A 20,949-nucleotide genomic window follows, 5' to 3' on the forward strand; every position below is an offset into this window, starting at 1 on the left:
GGAGTAAAGATGAGTTTGGACGGAAGCAATTTTATAAGTCAGTAGGAATAGGGCTTGAACATATTACAAATTCACCATCAAAACATTAGCGAGGATTTAAAGTACTAATTTATAAATTTTTGTTTTGTTTTTTTTTCAAACGTAGAACTTGAAACAAAATGGGATGAAAAAAAACCAAAAAACTCTTTAACCATATGGATAGAACGTTTTGTCGAATTCCTTTGCTGAACTACTGTAGAAAAAGGCGTAAAAACATGGATGAAAAAAATCCTTCGACAGCTATTCGAAACTCCCCGAGCAGTTTATCCAAAGTACACAAATTACGCCCAATTGTCTTGAAATCACTACTGATAGCGAGCTGAGCGACAAATTATTTTCCACCCCGAAGCTTACACCGAAGGGAAAAAGTGTCGAACTGGATGAATTTGGATTCAATTTCAGAAAATACTATCTTCAAAATTTTAGCAAGCACTCCACGAACCGTATGAGTGGGGAGTAAAATGGCTTTCACTAAAGCAAAAAAAACGGCGGAAAATAAAATAACACAGTCGAAGCAAAAGGAAATAATCTCACACAAACTATCCCCGGGGGGTTTTCCGTGCCGTTTTTGGTGCCCATATACTTTAAGATTACGATAAACGTCTCGGCAGTTTCGGAACGACTGATTCCGCCATTGTATGGACAATTCTTCCGGCTTGGATCTATGGCAAGGTTTTTTTTTCAGCTTCTGCTTTTCGGCATCCGTCTCGCCCCAAAACGATGGGAACGATAATTTTGGGTTTAATAGTTATAAGTTGTCCCATGTTGTCGTGGAGGGAAGAATAAAATAAAATGTTTGCTCTTACAAATCTTATGGCGCCTTTTGACTTCTGTCTTCCTCGAGAAAGTTTTTCTTTTCCATCGCAAAGTGTGGAGTCATCTGAAGAGTAGCATAAAATTTAATTTGCGCCGGCACCGAATCGGAGCAGGCGGATGCGAAAGCGAAAGCGGATTAGCAATTTATTTATTTTCGAATTGTTTGTTATTGTTTTGCATCACCGCGTATTGCACTATTTCAAAATTTACTGTGATTTTATGACGCAAACCGGGGAAGGTGATCCGGTCAAGGAAGGTCGGGATGAAGCTGAACCTCAAGCGAGTGCCGTTCAACCGCCAATTCACCGGGACAGTACGGATTCGCTAGCTTGTCGAATTTGTCAGAGTGCTACCGAAAAGTTACGGTACAGATGACGTATTTCCGAAATTTCATCTTACGAGCAAATGTTCTGTTATCTTTCAATTGCAGCCTGATATCGCCCTGTCGATGTAAGGGATCACTTCGGTACGTCCATCGAGATTGTCTGGAGCAATGGTTGAGCCGGTCCGGATTGTCTTACTGCGAGCTCTGTTTGCATCGGTATCAAACCTATACCACGTTGAGGTAGGTTATATATTTTTTTTATTATTGATCGATTCATACAACTTGAAGTAAAAAATCTTTACAAATCCTGTTTATTGAATCTGTACATTACAAATGGAGCGTATCAGAAGGTTTTATATCTACAAGGAAAGAGTAAGGAAAGTAATTCAATCGAACCGCAAATGATGCACAAGCTTCATGCAAAGGAAAATGATCATCGTTTAGTAGCAAACTGGATGAAGGACGATAAAATTGCATCTCTCACAAGGAAAGGCGGCAGTGTTGCGAGTGTTAACTTTAACAGTTAGTAATTCCAATTTTTGTATTTTGTGTCACATTTTTTATATAATAATTTCAATGTTAGCCACTTTGTGTTAAGAGTTAAAGGGACGCAAAACGGGAAAACATGCGTGGTCGATGTGCTAGATTTTCTAAACATTTTCCGAAAAGCCTAATTGAACACCAGTTTTCGTGACTTTGGAAAACTGGTATTGAGATTACGATGAAAATCTTTTTTATGATAACAACACCTAAAATGAAATATCTCGTCATGTTTTGGTCTTTGCGAGTGTGCTACACTTAAAAGCATAGCTCAGATGATTTTAGTTTAATTATGAAACTATATTCTACAATATTAAGCACAGCACTTTTGGTGTTCCCGGGCTCAATTATTTTAACGGTCCTTAATGTGTGAAGGTGTACATTAATTTTTGTATTATTGGTTCGGTTATAAACGTGCAGTTTTGAATCCGGAAAGCTGAACTTGTTTTTTTTTTGTTTTTGTTTTTCTGGGATTTTAACACTCTCGTGTTATTCATCCCCTGTAAAGCTGAACTTATTCTTGGCCGTGAAAAACAGGTATGTTTCGTCGTCCATGATGCAGCATTCAAATTTCGTCAGCATGTTGAGGTACAACTTCCTGGCACGGGTTTCGATGGACTTGTTCTGCTTCATTGGTTGACAAAACTGACAAAATTAACAAGATAGAAAAAAATGACAAAATTGACAAAAATAAACAAAATTGACAAAATTGAAAAAATTGACAAAATTGACAAAATAGACAAAATTGACAAAATTGACAAAATTGACAAAATTGACAAAATTGACAAAATTGACAAAATTGACAAAATTGACAAAATTGACAAAATTGACAAAATTGACAAAATTGACAAAATTGACAAAATTGACAAAATTGACAAAATTGACGAAATTGACAAAATTGACAAAATTGACAAAATTGACAAAATTAACAAAATTGACAAAATTGACAAAATTGACAAAATTGACAAAATTGACAAAATTGACAAAATTGACAAAATTGACAAAATTGACAAAATTGACAAAATTGACAAAAACGACAAAATTGACAAAAACGACAAAATTGACAAAATTGACAAAATTGACAAAATTGACAAAATTGACGAAATTGACAAAATTGACAAAATCGACAACATTGACAAAATTAACAAAATTGACAAAATTGACAAAATTGACAAAATTGACAAAATTGACAAAATTGACAAAATTGACAAAATTGACAAAATTGACAAAATTGACAAAATTGACAAAATTGACAAAATTGACAAAATTGACAAAATTGACAAAATTGACAAAATTGACAAAATTGACAAAATTGACAAAATTGACAAAATTGACAAAATTGACAAAATTGACAAAATTGACAAAATTGACAAAATTGACAAAATTGACAAAATTGACAAAATTGACAAAATTGACAAAATTGACAAAATTGACAAAATTGACAAAATTGACAAAATTGACAAAATTGACAAAATTGACAAAATTGACAAAATTGACAAAATTGACAAAATTGACAAAATTGACAAAATTGACTAAATTGACAAAATTGACAAAATTGACAAAATTGACAAAATTGACAAAATTGACAAAATTGACAAAATTGACAAAATTGACAAAATTGACAAAATTGACAAAATTGACAAAATTGACAAAATTGACAAAATTGACAAAATTGACAAAATTGACAAAATTGACAAAATTGACAAAATTGACAAAATTGACAAAATTGACAAAATTGACAAAATTGACAAAATTGACGAAATTGACAAAATTGACAAAATTGACAAAATTGACAAAATTGACAAAATTGACAAAATTGACAAAATTGACAAAATTGACAAAATTGACAAAATTGACAAAATTGACAAAATTGACAAAAACGACAAAATTGACAAAATTGACAAAATTGACAAAATTGACGAAATTGACAAAATTGACAAAATCGACAACATTGACAAAATTAACAAAATTGACAAAATTGACAAAATTGACAAAATTGACAAAATTGACAAAATTGACAAAATTGACAAAATTGACAAAATTGACAAAATTGACAAAATTGACAAAATTGACAAAATTGACAAAATTGACAAAATTGACAAAATTGACAAAATTGACAAAATTGACAAAATTGACAAAATTGACAAAATTGACAAAATTGACAAAATTGACAAAATTGACAAAATTGACAAAATTGACAAAATTGACAAAATTGACAAAATTGACAAAATTGACAAAATTGACAAAATTGACAAAATTGACTAAATTGACAAAATTGACAAAATTGACAAAATTGACAAAATTGACAAAATTGACAAAATTGACAAAATTGACAAAATTGACAAAATTGACAAAATTGACAAAATTGACAAAATTGACAAAATTGACAAAATTGACAAAATTGACAAAATTGACGAAATTGACAAAATTGACAAAATTGACAAAATTGACAAAATTAACAAAATTGACAAAATTGACAAAATTGACAAAATTGACAAAATTGACAAAATTGACAAAATTGACAAAATTGACAAAATTGACAAAAACGACAAAATTGACAAAATTGACAAAATTGACAAAATTGACGAAATTGACAAAATTGACAAAATCGACAACATTGACAAAATTAACAAAATTAACAAAATTGACAAAATTGACAAAATTGACAAAATTGACAAAATTGACAAAATTGACAAAATTGACAAAATTGACAAAATTGACAAAATTGACAAAAGTGACAAAATTGACAAAATTGACAAAATTGACAAAATTGACAAAATTGACAAAATTGACAAAATTGACAAAATTGACAAAATTGACAAAATTGACAAAATTGACAAAATTGACAAAATTGACAAAATTGACAAAATTGACAAAATTGACAAAATTGACAAAATTGACAAAATTGACAAAATTGACAAAATTGACAAAATTGACAAAATTGACAAAATTGACAAAATTGACAAAATTGACAAAATTGACAAAATTGACAAAATTGACAAAATTGACAAAATTGACAAAATTGACAAAATTGACAAAATTGACAAAATTGACAAAATTGACAAAATTGACAAAATTGACAAAATTGACAAAATTGACAAAATTGACAAAATTGACAAAATTGACAAAATTGACAAAATTGACAAAATTGACAAAATTGACAAAATTGACAAAATTGACAAAATTGACAAAATTGACAAAATTAACAAAATGGACAAAATGGACAAAATTGACAAAATTGACAAAATTGACAAAATTGACAAAATTGACAAAATTGACAAAATTGACAAAATTGACAAAATTGACAAAATTGACAAAATTGACAAAATTGACAAAGTTGACAAAATTGACAAAATTGACAAAATTGACAAAATTGACAAAATTGACAAAATTGACAAAATTGACAAAATTGACAAAATTGACAAAATTGACAAAATTGACAAAATTGACAAAATTGACAAAATTGACAAAATTGACAAAATTGACAAAATTGACAAAATTGACAAAATTGACAAAATTGACAAAATTGACAAAATTAACAAAATTGACAAAATTGACAAAATTGACAAAATTGACAAAATTGACAAAATTGACAAAATTGACAAAATTGACAAAATTGACAAAATTGACAAAATTGACAAAATTGACAAAATTGACAAAATTGACAAAATTGACAAAATTGACAAAATTGACAAAATTGACAAAATTGACAAAATTGACAAAATTGACAAAATTGACAAAATTGACAAAATTGACAAAATTGACAAAATTGACAAAATTGACAAAATTGACAAAATTGACAAAATTGACAAAATTGACAAAATTGACAAAATTGACAAAATTGACAAAATTGACAAAATTGACAAAATTGACAAAATTGACAAAATTGACAAAATTGACAAAATTGACAAAATTGACAAAATTGACAAAATTGACAAAATTGACAAAATTGACAAAATTGACAAAATTGACAAAATTGACAAAATTGACAAAATTGACAAAATTGACAAAATTGACAAAATTGACAAAATTGACAAAATTGACAAAATTGACAAAATTGACAAAATTGACAAAATTGACAAAATTGACAAAATTGACAAAATTGACAAAATTGACAAAATTGACAAAATTGACAAAATTGACAAAATTGACAAAATTGACAAAATTGACAAAATTGACAAAATTGACAAAATTGACAAAATTGACAAAATTGACAAAATTGACAAAATTGACAAAATTGACAAAATTGACAAAATTGACAAAATTGACAAAATTGACAAAATTGACAAAATTGACAAAATTGACAAAATTGACAAAATTGACAAAATTGACAAAATTGACAAAATTGACAAAATTGACAAAATGGACAAAATTGACAAAATTGACAAAATTGACAAAATTGACAAAATTGACAAAATTGACAAAATTGACAAAATTGACAAAATTGACAAAATTGACAAAATTGACAAAATTGACAAAATTGACAAAATTGACAAAATTGACAAAATTGACAAAATTGACAAAATTGACAAAATTGACAAAATTGACAAAATTGACAAAATTGACAAAATTGACAAAATTGACAAAATTGACAAAATTGACAAAATTGACAAAATTGACAAAATTGACAAAATTGACAAAATTGACAAAATTGACAAAATTGACAAAATTGACAAAATTGACAAAATTGACAAAATTGACAAAATTGACAAAATTGACAAAATTGACAAAATTGACAAAATTGACAAAATTGACAAAATTGACAAAATTGACAAAATTGACAAAATTGACAAAATTGACAAAATTGACAAAATTGACAAAATTGACAAAATTGACAAAATTGACAAAATTGACAAAATTGACAAAATTGACAAAATTGACAAAATTGACAAAATTGACAAAATTGACAAAATTGACAAAATTGACAAAATTGACAAAATTGACAAAATTGACAAAATTGACAAAATTGACAAAATTGACAAAATTGACAAAATTGACAAAATTGACAAAATTGACAAAATTGACAAAATTGACAAATTTGACAAAATTGACAAAATTGACAAAATTGACAAAATTGACAAAATTGACAAAATTGACAAAATTGACAAAATTGACAAAATTGACAAAATTGACAAAATTGACAAAATTGACAAAATTGACGAAATTGACAAAATTGATAAAATTGACAAAATTGACAAAATTGACAAAATTGACAAAATTGACAAAATTGACAAAATTGACAAAATTGACAAAATTGACAAAATTGACAAAATTGACAAAATTGACAAAATTGACAAAATTGACAAAATTGACAAAATTGACAAAATTGACAAAATTGACAAAATTGACAAAATTGACAAAATTGACAAAATTGACAAAATTGACAAAATTGACAAAATTGACAAAATTGACAAAATTGACAAAATTGACAAAATTGACAAAATTGACAAAATTGACAAAATGGACAAAATTGACAAAATTGACAAAATTAACAAAATTGACAAAATTAACAAAATTGACGAAATTGACAAAATTGACAAAATTGAAAAATTGAAAAATTGACAAAATTGACAAAATTGACAAAATAGACAGAATAGACAAAATTGACAAAATTGACAAAATTGACAAAATTGACAAAATTGACAAAATTGACAAAATTGACAAAATTGACAAAATTGACAAAATTGACAAAATTGACAAAATTGACAAAATTGACAAAATTGACAAAATTGACAAAATTGACAAAATTGACAAAATTGACAAAATTGACAAAATTGACAAAATTGACAAAATTGACAAAATTGACAAAATTGACAAAATTGACAAAATTGACAAAATTGACAAAATTGACAAAATTGACAAAATTGACAAAATTGACAAAATTGACAAAATTGACAAAATTGACAAAATTGACAAAATTGACAAAATTGACAAAATTGACAAAATTGACAAAATTGACAAAATTGACAAAATTGACAAAATTGACAAAATTGACAAAATTGACAAAAATGACAAAAATGACAAAAATGACAAAAATGACAAAAATGACAAAAATGACAAAAATGACAAAAATGACAAAAATGACAAAAATGACAAAAATGACAAAAATGACAAAAATGACAAAAATGACAAAAATGACAAAAATGACAAAAATGACAAAAATGACAAAAATGACAAAAATGACAAAAATGACAAAAATGACAAAAATGACAAAAATGACAAAAATGACAAAAATGACAAAAATGACAAAAATGACAAAAATGACAAAAATGACAAAAATGACAAAAATGACAAAAATGACAAAAATGACAAAAATGACAAAAATGACAAAAATGACAAAAATGACAAAAATGACAAAAATGACAAAAATGACAAAAATGACAAAAATGACAAAAATGACAAAAATGACAAAAATGACAAAAATGACAAAAATGACAAAAATGACAACTATGACAAAAATGACAAAAATGACAAAAATGACAAAAATGATAAAAATGACAAAAATGACAAAAATGACAAAAATGACAAAAATGACAAAAATGACAAAAATGACAAAAATGACAAAAATGACAAAAATGACAAAAATGACAAAAATGACAAAAATGACAAAAATGACAAAAATGACAAAAATGACAAAAATGACAAAAATGACAAAAATGACAAAAATGACAAAAATGACAAAAATGACAAAAATGACAAAAATGACAAAAATGACAAAAATGACAAAAATGACAAAAATGACAAAAATGACAAAAATGACAAAAATGACAAAAATGACAAAAATGACAAAAATGACAAAAATGACAAAAATGACAAAAATGACAAAAATGACAAAAATGACAAAAATGACAAAAATGACAAAAATGACAAAAATGACAAAAATGACAAAAATGACAAAAATGACAAAAATGACAAAAATGACAAAATTGACAAAATTGACAAAATTGACAAAATTGACAAAATTGACAAAATTGACAAAATTGACAAAATGGACAAAATTGACAAAATTGACAAAATTAACAAAATTGACAAAATTAACAAAATTGACGAAATTGACAAAATTGACAAAATTGAAAAATTGACAAAATTGACAAAATTGACAAAATAGACAGAATAGACAAAATTGACAAAATTGACAAAATTGACAAAATTGACAAAATTGACAAAATTGACAAAATTGACAAAATTGACAAAATTGACAAAATTGACAAAATTGACAAAATTGACAAAATTGACAAAATTGACAAAATTGACAAAATTGACAAAATTGACAAAATTGACAAAATTGACAAAATTGACAAAATTGACAAAATTGACAAAATTGACAAAATTGACAAAATTGACAAAATTGACAAAATTGACAAAATTGACAAAATTGACAAAATTGACAAAATTGACAAAATTGACAAAATTGACAAAATTGACAAAATTGACAAAATTGACAAAATTGACAAAATTGACAAAATTGACAAAATTGACAAAATTGACAAAATTGACAAAATTGACAAAATTGACAAAATTGACAAAATTGACAAAATTGACAAAATTGACAAAAATGACAAAAATGACAAAAATGACAAAAATGACAAAAATGACAAAAATGACAAAAATGACAAAAATGACAAAAATGACAAAAATGACAAAAATGACAAAAATGACAAAAATGACAAAAATGACAAAAATGACAAAAATGACAAAAATGACAAAAATGACAAAAATGACAAAAATGACAAAAATGACAAAAATGACAAAAATGACAAAAATGACAAAAATGACAAAAATGACAAAAATGACAAAAATGACAAAAATGACAAAAATGACAAAAATGACAAAAATGACAAAAATGACAAAAATGACAAAAATGACAAAAATGACAAAAATGACAAAAATGACAAAAATGACAAAAATGACAAAAATGACAAAAATGACAAAAATGACAAAAATGACAAAAATGACAAAAATGACAAAAATGACAAAAATGACAAAAATGACAACTATGACAAAAATGACAAAAATGACAAAAATGACAAAAATGATAAAAATGACAAAAATGACAAAAATGACAAAAATGACAAAAATGACAAAAATGACAAAAATGACAAAAATGACAAAAATGACAAAAATGACAAAAATGACAAAAATGACAAAAATGACAAAAATGACAAAAATGACAAAAATGACAAAAATGACAAAAATGACAAAAATGACAAAAATGACAAAAATGACAAAAATGACAAAAATGACAAAAATGACAAAAATGACAAAAATGACAAAAATGACAAAAATGACAAAAATGACAAAAATGACAAAAATGACAAAAATGACAAAAATGACAAAAATGACAAAAATGACAAAAATGACAAAAATGACAAAAATGACAAAAATGACAAAAATGACAAAAATGACAAAAATGACAAAAATGACAAAAATGACAAAAATGACAAAAATGACAAAAATGACAAAAATGACAAAAATGACAAAAATGACAAAAATGACAAAAATGACAAAAATGACAAAAATGACAAAAATGACAAAAATGACAAAAATGACAAAAATGACAAAAATGACAAAAATGACAAAAATGACAAAAATGACAAAAATGACAAAAATGACAAAAATGACAAAAATGACAAAAATGACAAAAATGACAAAAATGACAAAAATGACAAAAATGTCAAAAATGACAAAAATGACAAAAATGGGAAAATTTCTATAATTTATAACATTTGTCATTTGCATAACTATTTATGTTATATGTGTTAATTTTGTGAGTTTGATCAATTTTGTGAATTTCGTTATGTTTGTAAGGTTCTGTAAATTAAAAAAAAATCAATTTTGATTTTTTTTGTCACTTTTGTAAATTCTGTCAGATTTCTTAATTTCGTTCGGTTTGTCGATTTGATAATAAAAAAAAATTGATGGTGTCAAATTTGTAAATTTGATTATTTTCAACAGTTTTTTTTTCATTTTTGTCAAATTTGTCATTTATGTCGGTTTTTCCGAATAGGTGCAAATAGCTCAATTTTTGCATTTTGTCATTTTTGCTAATTTTTTTATTTTAGGAAATTTGGACAATTTAGTCAATTTTGTCAAAATTTACAATAATTACAAAATCAAGAAAATTGACAAAAAGGTCGAAATGACATAATTTAAAATATTGACATTTTCTTAAGTTAAAAAAAAAATATATCTTTAGTTTATTCAACTTATTATTGTTCCTTACATTGCCACATCGTTCTTTACTCTAGCGATTGTAATTTAACTTTTTTATTTTTTCAGAGCAAACGTTAAGTTCTTTGAAACTTCTTTGTTTTTATAGTAGGTATTTTTAATTTTCATTTCTCTTCTATTTCAAAGTTGCCATAGGTTGTGACACCAGAAAGAGTACATTGAGTTAGTTTATACTTACTTTAAAATATCCATAAAATCCTGTAAGATAATTCCACGATCCAGTCATTCAAAAATTTCCAATTATTTGAAAATTATTTTTTTTATGAAAATTAACTGAACCGGTGTGCTTTGCTACATTTTCTTAAAATAATTGAAATTTGTTAAAATTATTTAAATTTTAAATTTTTGGTAAGCATTTGGCGTCATTATTAGTTTGATTAGTTTTCTAGTTAATCCAAATAAAATATAAAAAAAAACTTTTGTCTTATCCGACTCTGTCCTGAATAGAGGAATTTTAAACAAACAACCTTTCTTATAAAAGATTATCCCTCTTGATTGATAAGTGCACAATTTGCTTCTCATATCAACTATCATATCGTACTTCATCACGCCAAACTTGATTCCATTTGCTTGATTTATGCTCATGTTATGCCAACGAAATTGAATTAGGTTCTAACCCCTTCTTCTTCCCATTAGAAGGAGGGAGTGGTACTAAATATCAATAGAAATCTTTTTTGTTTTCAAATACCCTGTCATGACAAATTTGGATCCATTTAGAAATATTTCCCGTACCCAAATACCCTACCATGAAAAATTTGATACCATTTTCATGATCGGTTTTTGAATTATGCAAATATTTTTCTTTTGTTAAGGAGGTCCCCTCTCCCCTTCCTGTGAGAGGGAGGAGTCTCAAACCATAATTGGAACCTTCCCAGGCCTCCAATATCCCCACCTACCAAGTTTCACGCAAATCGCTCATCAAGCAAAATCAATCACTTACCAAGCAAAAGGGACCTAATTTTGTATGCGAACGAATATAAAGTCCTATTACTCCAAAACTTTTCGAACAAATTAAGCCAAATATAAAGATTTTATGTATCTGTGTCATTTTATTTACACTTTAATAACACTTTTAGAATTGACTCTAAATAAATTTTCATAAATGAATTCTCCGATAATTAAAGGTGTTCTCGGAAACGGTGTTCACGTATATTTTTCCCTTAGAAGGATCTAATGCATTTGTTGTACCGTAAAATAAAACGCAGAAAAGCATTGAATTTTTCATACAAGTTCTTAATCCGATTCGATTGATATGATTGTTATGGAAATCTTCTGTTAGACAGCAGGGATACAACCATATGTTTTTTTGGTCCAAACCAAATTTGTAGAACAATTTATCTAGTTTTATCAAGTTTAGTAAGATTTATTTTTGACCCATGAAAGTTTATCCATGAATATGAATAAGTCAACTCTTCTAAATCTTTTGATTCAGTAGCTTAACAATACGAACGCTTCAAGATAACCCATTTTTCGTTGCTTGTACTGCACAGTACGTGAAAAAATTACTGTTGGAAAAAGTTTCCATTGATGGTTTACATTTCAGTGCTTCCAAGAAATCATTCATTAGTGCTATGGCTGGACTATGGAAAACCTTGAATCACTTTAATTTGAATATTTTTGTCGTTTTGATAATTGAAAACAACACATGAGGGGTATTTCCAAAATTTTATCTTTAATTTTTTTTTATTTTGATTACTTTTTATCTGTATTTTATAATGGAACAAAGCTTTTTTGGTTTATTGTTAAAACAAAATGTAAGGATTTTTACTTCACAACAAACAGATTACTTCTGAGTATAAGTAAAATTTTAAATTTAATGGCTTAAAACATTGGTTATTACACAACATCATACAAATCTGACAATTTAATATTTTCAATTATAACTTGCAAACAAATTTTCTCACAATACTATATAAGACTGATGCAATCTCTGAAGGATGTAACCAATTCTGAAAAATGTTACACTAGCAACGCTGCCCCACCAGAGAAAGCTCGTGTGGACTCGAAGCAGTTAAATTAATGATCCGATTTTTCCGATTACGCCCATCCACGCTCTAGCTAAACGCTCCATTTCTATGCACGCAGATTCCATTAAACGATGCGGTGTGTCTCCTTCATGAATTCCCATTTCCACAATCCCATTCATCCCATCTCAGCTCGCTTATTTCTTCTTGGTCCCATTGCAGGTACGGCTGTCTAGAATCCCTTTGCGTGTGGTACCGGCACCCAAGTAATCGGGGACTGTTGATAGTAAGTCCTTGTCTTGTCCAATAAAACCATTTAACTCGGAGCAATGCAACCAGACCAAGACACCCCTCTCCCAACTGCACCTGTTTCCTTTTGAGCCGCGCTGGTCGGCTAGTTCAATTCCCATCAACGATGTACAACTAAATTAACCTTTAATCTCGGTTTCGGAAACCGGCTGCTGGCCTACAGACCTGCTCCAAGCCGTGTTCTTTGGCACCCGAGACACTGTTTCATTCAAACTTGTACTAGACCTACTACTTGCGTTTCTCTCTGTCTCTCTTTCACAGTCGGATGCGCTGATCTATGTCGTCCTGTCATTCATCTGCTTCGTCCTGACGATGATCTGCATTCTGGTGCTGCGTTTCCAGCAAACTGACCGAGGAAATACGCTTCAGGAGACACTTGCCTCGACGGCCGTTGTTTGCTTTCTGCTGCTGGTGGTTTGTATATTTAAAAGCTCTCTCGCTGCTATACCTATTCCGTACCATTTGTGTGTGAATTTATTCCCACTTCCGGGCGAATGTAGACACGCACAGATATACCCAAGAAGACATAGACACACATACATGCCCTCCAGGATCCGGAGAGGCCGATTAGAGGGATACGGTTTGTTTGATTAGAGCTACTTGCATTCGTTTCTAATTTCTGTGTGCACAGGGTCATCTCTGTCCTTTTGTGTGCTGCGTTTTTGCAATTTACTCGGACACGGTGCCCGAAGATGGAATATTTTTCTTTAATTTTAAGAATCAGGATGAAGCCTCACAACTTCGATAGAAATTGGGATTTATCTGAATCTCAAATGAAAGTACACTGAGGTTTTTTTTACGCGGCTTTTTTTACGCGGATTTTCGAATTAACGCGGTTTTTTTTTACGCGGATTTTCGAATTAACGCGGTTTTTGAGAGAAAATATTCTAAGACTTTTTCAAAGGAAAACACTTAGAATCTTTTTGTAGTTGGGAAAATCTTAGCTCTGAGACTAAGAACGTGATACATGATATCTGAGTCCTGAGACCTGAGACTTGAGACCTGAGACCTGAGACCTGAGACATGAGACATGAGACATGAGACATGAGACATGAGACCTGAGACATGAGACCTGAGATATGAGACCTGAGACCTGAGACATGAGACATGAGACCTGAGACCTGAGACATGGGACATGAGACCTGAGACTTGAGACATGAGACATGAGACCTGAGATATGAGACATGAGACATGAGACATGAGACCTGAGACCTGAGACATGAGACTTGAGACCTAAGACATGAGACCTGAGACATGAGACATGAGACATGAGACATGAGACATGAGACATGAGACCTGAGACCTGAGACCTAAGACATGAGACATGAAACCTGAGACATGAGACATGAGACCTGAGATATGAGACCTGAGACATGAGACCTGAGACATGAGACATGAGACCTGAGACTTGAGACATGAGACACGAGACCTGAGATATGAGACATGAGACATGAGACATGAGACACGAGACCTGAGACCTGAGACATGAGACATGAGACTTGAGACCTAAGACATGAGACCTGAGACATGAGACATGAGACATGAGACCTGAGACCTGAGACCTGAGACATGAGACATGAAACCTGAGACATGAGACCTGAGACATGAGTCATGAGACCTGAGATATGAGACCTGAGACATGAGACATGAGACCTAAGACATGAGACCTGAGACAAAAGACATGAGACATGAGACCTGAGATATGAGACCTGTGACATGAGACATGAGACCTAATATATGAGACCTGAGACATGAGACATGAGACCAGGGACATGAAACATGAGACATGAGACCAGGGACATGAAACATGAGACCTGAGACATGAGACCTGAGACCTGAGACCTGAGACATGAGACATGAGACATGAGACCTGAGACATGAGATATGAGACCTGGGATATGAGACCTAAGACATGAGACATGAGACCTGAGACATGGAACATGAGACCTGAGACATGAGACATCAGACGATCTAATTGATTTTGTTTTTTATCTTAAAAATAAACTATCATTGTACGCAATTTTTTAAATAATCATGGTTCTTTCGCATTTTTTTAGTAACATGCTTTTTTGCTCGAATTTTTTAATTTAAATGGTTTTTTTACGTGGATTTTCGAAATTCGGGGTTTTTTGTACGCAGATTTTCGAATTAACGAGGTTTTTTTTTTACGCGGATTTTCGAATTAACGCGGTTTTTTTTTACGCGGATTTTCGAATTAACGAGGTTTTTTTTTACGCGGATTTTCGAATTAACGCGGTTTTTTTACGCGGGTTTTTTTTTACGCGGGACGAAATACCGCGTAAAAAAAAACCTGAGTGTATATAGCACGGAGGCTCCATAAACTGTTTCAGTGGCTCCAGAGATTAACTAAAATTTTCCAATTGCCAATCATTAGGAACAACAAATTTTTTTTTGGAGATATGATAATCGGGAACTATAGACAACAGCAATGACTAAAAACGCATAAATGAAAAAAAAAAAACGAAGAAATGACAAAAATGACAAAAATGACAAAAATGACAAAAATGACAAAAATGACAAAAATGACAAAAATGACAAAAATGACAAAAATGACAAAAATGACAAAAATGACAAAAATGACAAAAATGACAAAAATGACAAAAATGACAAAAATGACAAAAATGACAAAAATGACAAAAATGACAAAAATGACAAAAATGACAAAAATGACAAAAATGACAAAAATGACAAAAATGACAAAAATGACAAAAATGACAAAAATGACAAAAATGACAAAAATGACAAAAATGACAAAAATGACAAAAATGACAAAAATGACAAAAATGACAAAAATGACAAAAATGACAAAAATGACAAAAATGACAAAAATGACAAAAATGACAAAAATGACAAAAATGACAAAAATGACAAAAATGACAAAAATGACAAAAATGGCAAAAATGACAAAAATGACAAAAATGACAAAAATGACAAAAATGACAAAAATGACAAAAATGACAAAAATGACAAAAATGACAAAAATGACAAAAATGACAAAAATGACAAAAATGACAAAAATGACAAAAATGACAAAAATGACAAAAATTACACAAAAATGACACAAAATGACACAAAAATGACACAAAAATGACACAAAAATGACACAAAAATTACACAAAAATGACACAAAAATGACACAAAAATGACACAAAAATGACACAAAAATTACACAAAAATGACACAAAAATGACACAAAAATGACACAAAAATGACACAAAAATGACACAAAAATGACACAAAAATGACACAAAAATGACACAAAAATGACACAAAAATGACACAAAAATGACACAAAAATGACACAAAAATGACACAAAAATGACACAAAAATGACACAAAAAAATGACACAAAAATGCCACAAAAATGACACAAAAATGACACAAAAATGACACAAAAATGACCAAAAAATGACACAAAAATGACACAAGAATGACACAAAAATGACACAAAAATGACACAAAAATGACACAAAAATGACACAAAAATGACACAAAAATGACACAAAAATGACACAAAAATGACACAAAAATGACACAAAAATTACACAAAAATTACACAAAAATGACACAAAAATAACACTAATATGACACAAAAATGACACAAAAATTACACAAAAATTACACAAAACTGGCACAAAAATGGCACAAAAATTACACAAAACTGGCACAAAAATGGCACAAAAGGATAAAATAATGACAAAATATGGCTCAAAAATGTCAAAAGATTGGCAGAAAATGACAAAAAAGGACACAAAAGTACAAAAAAATGACAATAAAATGTCACAAAATTGACAGAAAATTGACATAAAATTGACACAAAAAATGGCACAAAAATTCCTCTCACAAAATCATTCATTAAGTTTTTCGAATATGACACAAAAGTTTTTCAAAATTTGAACAAAAGTGACTCAAAAATGACACGAAAATAATACCAAAATAACACAAAAGTTACAAAAAATAACATGAAAATTACACAAAAGAATAACGAAAAAAGTACTAAAATGAAAGGAAAATTGAACAAAATTGACACCAAAATGGCATGAAATTGACACAAAACTGACCCAATAATGGCACGGAAACAGCACAAAATTGGCTCAAAAATGACTGAGAATGAACTCAAAAATGACACAAAAATGAAACAAAAATGACTCAATAATGACACATAAATAACACAAAAATGGCACATAAACAACACAAAATGACACATAAATATCAAAAAAATGACACAAAAATGACACAGAAATGACACGAAAATACAACAAGAAAGACACAAAAACTGCAAAAAAGACACAAAATGGAACGAAAATGACATAAAAATATCACAAAAATTAAAAAAATAAAACAAAAACCACACAAAATGACACAATAATGCAACAAAAATAACATGAAAATGGCACATAAAGACACAAAAAAGACATAAAAAGGACTCAAAAATGATATGAAAATAAAAAAAATACATAAAAATTGCAAAAAACGGAACGAAAATGACACATTAGTGGTACAAAAATTATACCAAAATTAAACAAAAATGACACAATGATGGCAAAAATTTGACATTTCAATGACACAAAAATGATATAACATTGACAAAAAAAATAACACAAAAATGTTAGAAAATGACATAAAAACGACGCCAATTTATAACAAAATGACACAAAAAAAGACACACAAATGACACGAAAATGAAAGATATGACACAAAATTGACACAAAAATGACATAAAAATGGCACAGAATTGACACTATAAAGACACAAAATAACACAAAAATGACAAAAGAATTATACCAAAAGGACATAAAAATGATACGAAAATGACAACAAAATTACACTTGAATGACACAAAATTGACACAAAAATGAAACAAAAATGGCACGAAAATAACACATACATAAGAAAAAAATTATTTAAAAATTATACGAAAAATGATAAAAAATGACAGAAACCTTATACAAAATCGGCACAAAAATGACACGAAAATAATACCAAATTGACTCAAATATGACACTCAAATGACACAAAAAAGATGAAAAATGGCACAAAAACGAAATGAAAATTTAACAAAAATTACAAACAATAAAGAGCACGAAACTAACACAAAAATGAAACGAAAATGGCTCAATAATGGCACAATAAAGTTTCTCAAATGACACAAACATAACATCAAAATTACTCAAAAATGGCAAAAAATGGTATAAATATTACACTTAAATGAAAAAAAATTACTAAAAAAATGGCAAAAAATGACACGAAAATGGATCGAAAATGAAACAAAAATGGCTCAAAAATGGCAAAAATTTGACACAAAAATAACACTAAAATGACGTTAAAATGAATTAGAAACGACAAAAATCATACCAAATTTGTGTCTTTTTGATTGACACAAGAATATACAAAAAAATATACATAAATGACATACAAATGACACCAAATTGACACAAAAATGAATTTTAATTGGAAAAGACACATAAATGACACAAAAGGACAAATAAATGACAAAAAATGTAATAAAAATGACATTAAAATGACACTTATATTGCATTAAATTAACACAAAAATGAAAAAATTACACAAAAATGACTCACAAATGACACAAAAATGAAAGAAATGACACATAAATGATACAAAAATGACACAAAGTTGGCATATAAATTACTCGGAAATGACACAAATATGACACAAAAATGACACAAAAATGACACAGGAATAAGCCAAAAAAACATGAAATGATACAGAATTGACATAATAACGATCCAAAACTATGCAAATAATTTAAAAACCGGCTTGAAAATTACGCAAAAATGAAACAAAATTGACATAAAATTACACTTAATTGAACCAACATTAACAAAAAACTTTCTGAAAAATTTTACGAAAAATATACAAAAATGACTCAAAAATCTCACAAAAATTTCATAAAATTGACAAAAAAATGACATTAAACATGTTTAAAAATGGCACAAAACAGACACAAAAATGGCACTAAAATTAGACAAAATTGACACAAGAATGACACAAAAAAAAAACAAGATTGACACAAAATGACATAAAATGTCTTGAAAAGATACAGTAATGACACCAAAATGACACAAAAGTATCAATCAAATATTCGAAACGAGCGAATGAGATGTTCATTGAAAGGAATGATTTGAAATCTAATGTATTGCAAAGTGTTTTTGAACTCTTTTATGGAAATCCATAAATTGGTTGAATTCCGTTGACATTTCTAACGCTTTGAATGCTTCATTGAAGAAAGATAAAAGCATGATATCGTTTACTAGCTAAGGGTTTATCCGTTCAATGCTTCTCCCAAATCGTTTTAATCTCTTATAATTTCCAAATAATATCACCTTTCTACGTTCCGCTTCAACGCTCGCTCGTGTAGAGCACATCCGGACCATTTATTTCAAATGTCCCCTGAAATGAAGATTGTTTCAGGCCTAGATCCCTTTGAGGCCCGAATAATCCCACCGCAAAAACCGAAACATTCAGAAATCATCAGATGAAAACCCATTTTACACTCCCACAAGCCTACAATATCTACATATCTCTATTCTGTGTATCTCTCTCTCGTTCTCAAACCGTCTCATTCTGCTTCGTTCCAGCTAATTGTGTACCTAACGAACATCGTCGTCCTGGCCAAAGATCATCTCATTCCTTGGTACAGGTCAGTATAGGTATCATACTAGAGGGGGGAAAACATTCATTTTCGATTTCATTCATGAATGCAAAATTCTTGATTCCTTTTGCAGATGGTGGCGTTCCGCTCAAAGGATTCGACTGTCCGGCATTCAGGTGCTGGAACAACAACATCAACCGGTGCAGGAGGAACCCGTTTCCCAGAACGTGGCTGATACCCCGGTCTAATTAGTGAGCTCTGAGAACTGGAATAGGTTTTCTTTTTTATGGTTTCATAAGAAACATTTTCTAGAAAAAGTTTACAGTTTTTCTGGTACGAAAATATCACATTTCGAGGCATAAATCTCTGACAGGAAAACAGGAAATAGGTATGCTGTAGGTTGTGGGCATGTATGGTATTGTTATTCATTCGTTTCGAATAGATCATCGGTGAAGTAACAGAAAATTTTGAGGTTTCAGAGCATTGTGAGCAGTTCAATTGGGAATATTAGCTTTGAGTACTTGTGATTTTGATTGTTATTATCAAGGCATTAGTTGTGTATGCGGCGAATGCTTCAAAGGTTAAGATTTTTTAAGCGTTTTTGATGCAAAATAGGTAGAACGGGTAAAAGGCGTATGTTTTTCGAAAATCATTTCAAAATCAGCCAATATAGTCTTTCTTGAAGCTTCAATTATGACAAATATTTTATCTAAAAAATCCGTTTTGCTAAGGGTTATAATAAAAATGACAATAAGTTCGAAGTATGGGCTTCTGGAGGTCAATTATCGAAAAATACATGAATTGTCGTTAATCTTATCTTAAAAACTGTTGTTGAGAATAAAGATATTTTTTATCATAATTCTAATCGAAAAGAAAACTGATTTTTCAAGTTCATCCCGAACAAAATGTCTCATAGTTTGAAAAAAAATTTGGTTTGGTGTTCGAATCCTTCCCGTAGTTTGATCTGGCATAAATTTTGCATAGCGCCTTGTGCTTAAGCTTATTTTTATTTGAAATGGGACACTTTCATTGAGTTATAACTAAATCCCTAGTAGAGATGTTCCGATTAGTGGCATTGGGCCAACGGC

The 20,949-nt window shown here is 29.3% G+C and overlaps 1 protein-coding gene across 2 annotated transcripts; it reads left to right on the forward strand.

Moving 5' to 3' along the window:
* The first annotated feature begins 1,000 nt into the window (after positions 1–1,000).
* Positions 1,001–20,369, forward strand: LOC129758332 (E3 ubiquitin-protein ligase MARCHF2). Of its 2 annotated transcripts, none has more exons than XM_055755818.1 (6): positions 1,001–1,220; positions 1,286–1,420; positions 13,138–13,201; positions 13,486–13,638; positions 19,848–19,909; positions 19,995–20,369. In XM_055755818.1, the coding sequence occupies exons 1-6, from the start codon at positions 1,075–1,077 to the stop codon at positions 20,107–20,109; spliced, it is 675 nt and encodes a 224-aa protein (XP_055611793.1). In that variant the 5' UTR covers positions 1,001–1,074; the 3' UTR covers positions 20,110–20,369. The 2 variants fall into 2 exon arrangements, with proteins under 2 accessions (XP_055611793.1, XP_055611794.1); XM_055755819.1 differs by having other exon boundaries at positions 1,001–1,214.
* The last annotated feature ends 580 nt before the right edge of the window (positions 20,370–20,949 follow it).

Source organism: Uranotaenia lowii, chromosome 3, assembly GCF_029784155.1.
Source record: "Uranotaenia lowii strain MFRU-FL chromosome 3, ASM2978415v1, whole genome shotgun sequence".
Taxonomy (NCBI): Eukaryota; Metazoa; Arthropoda; class Insecta; order Diptera; family Culicidae; genus Uranotaenia; species Uranotaenia lowii.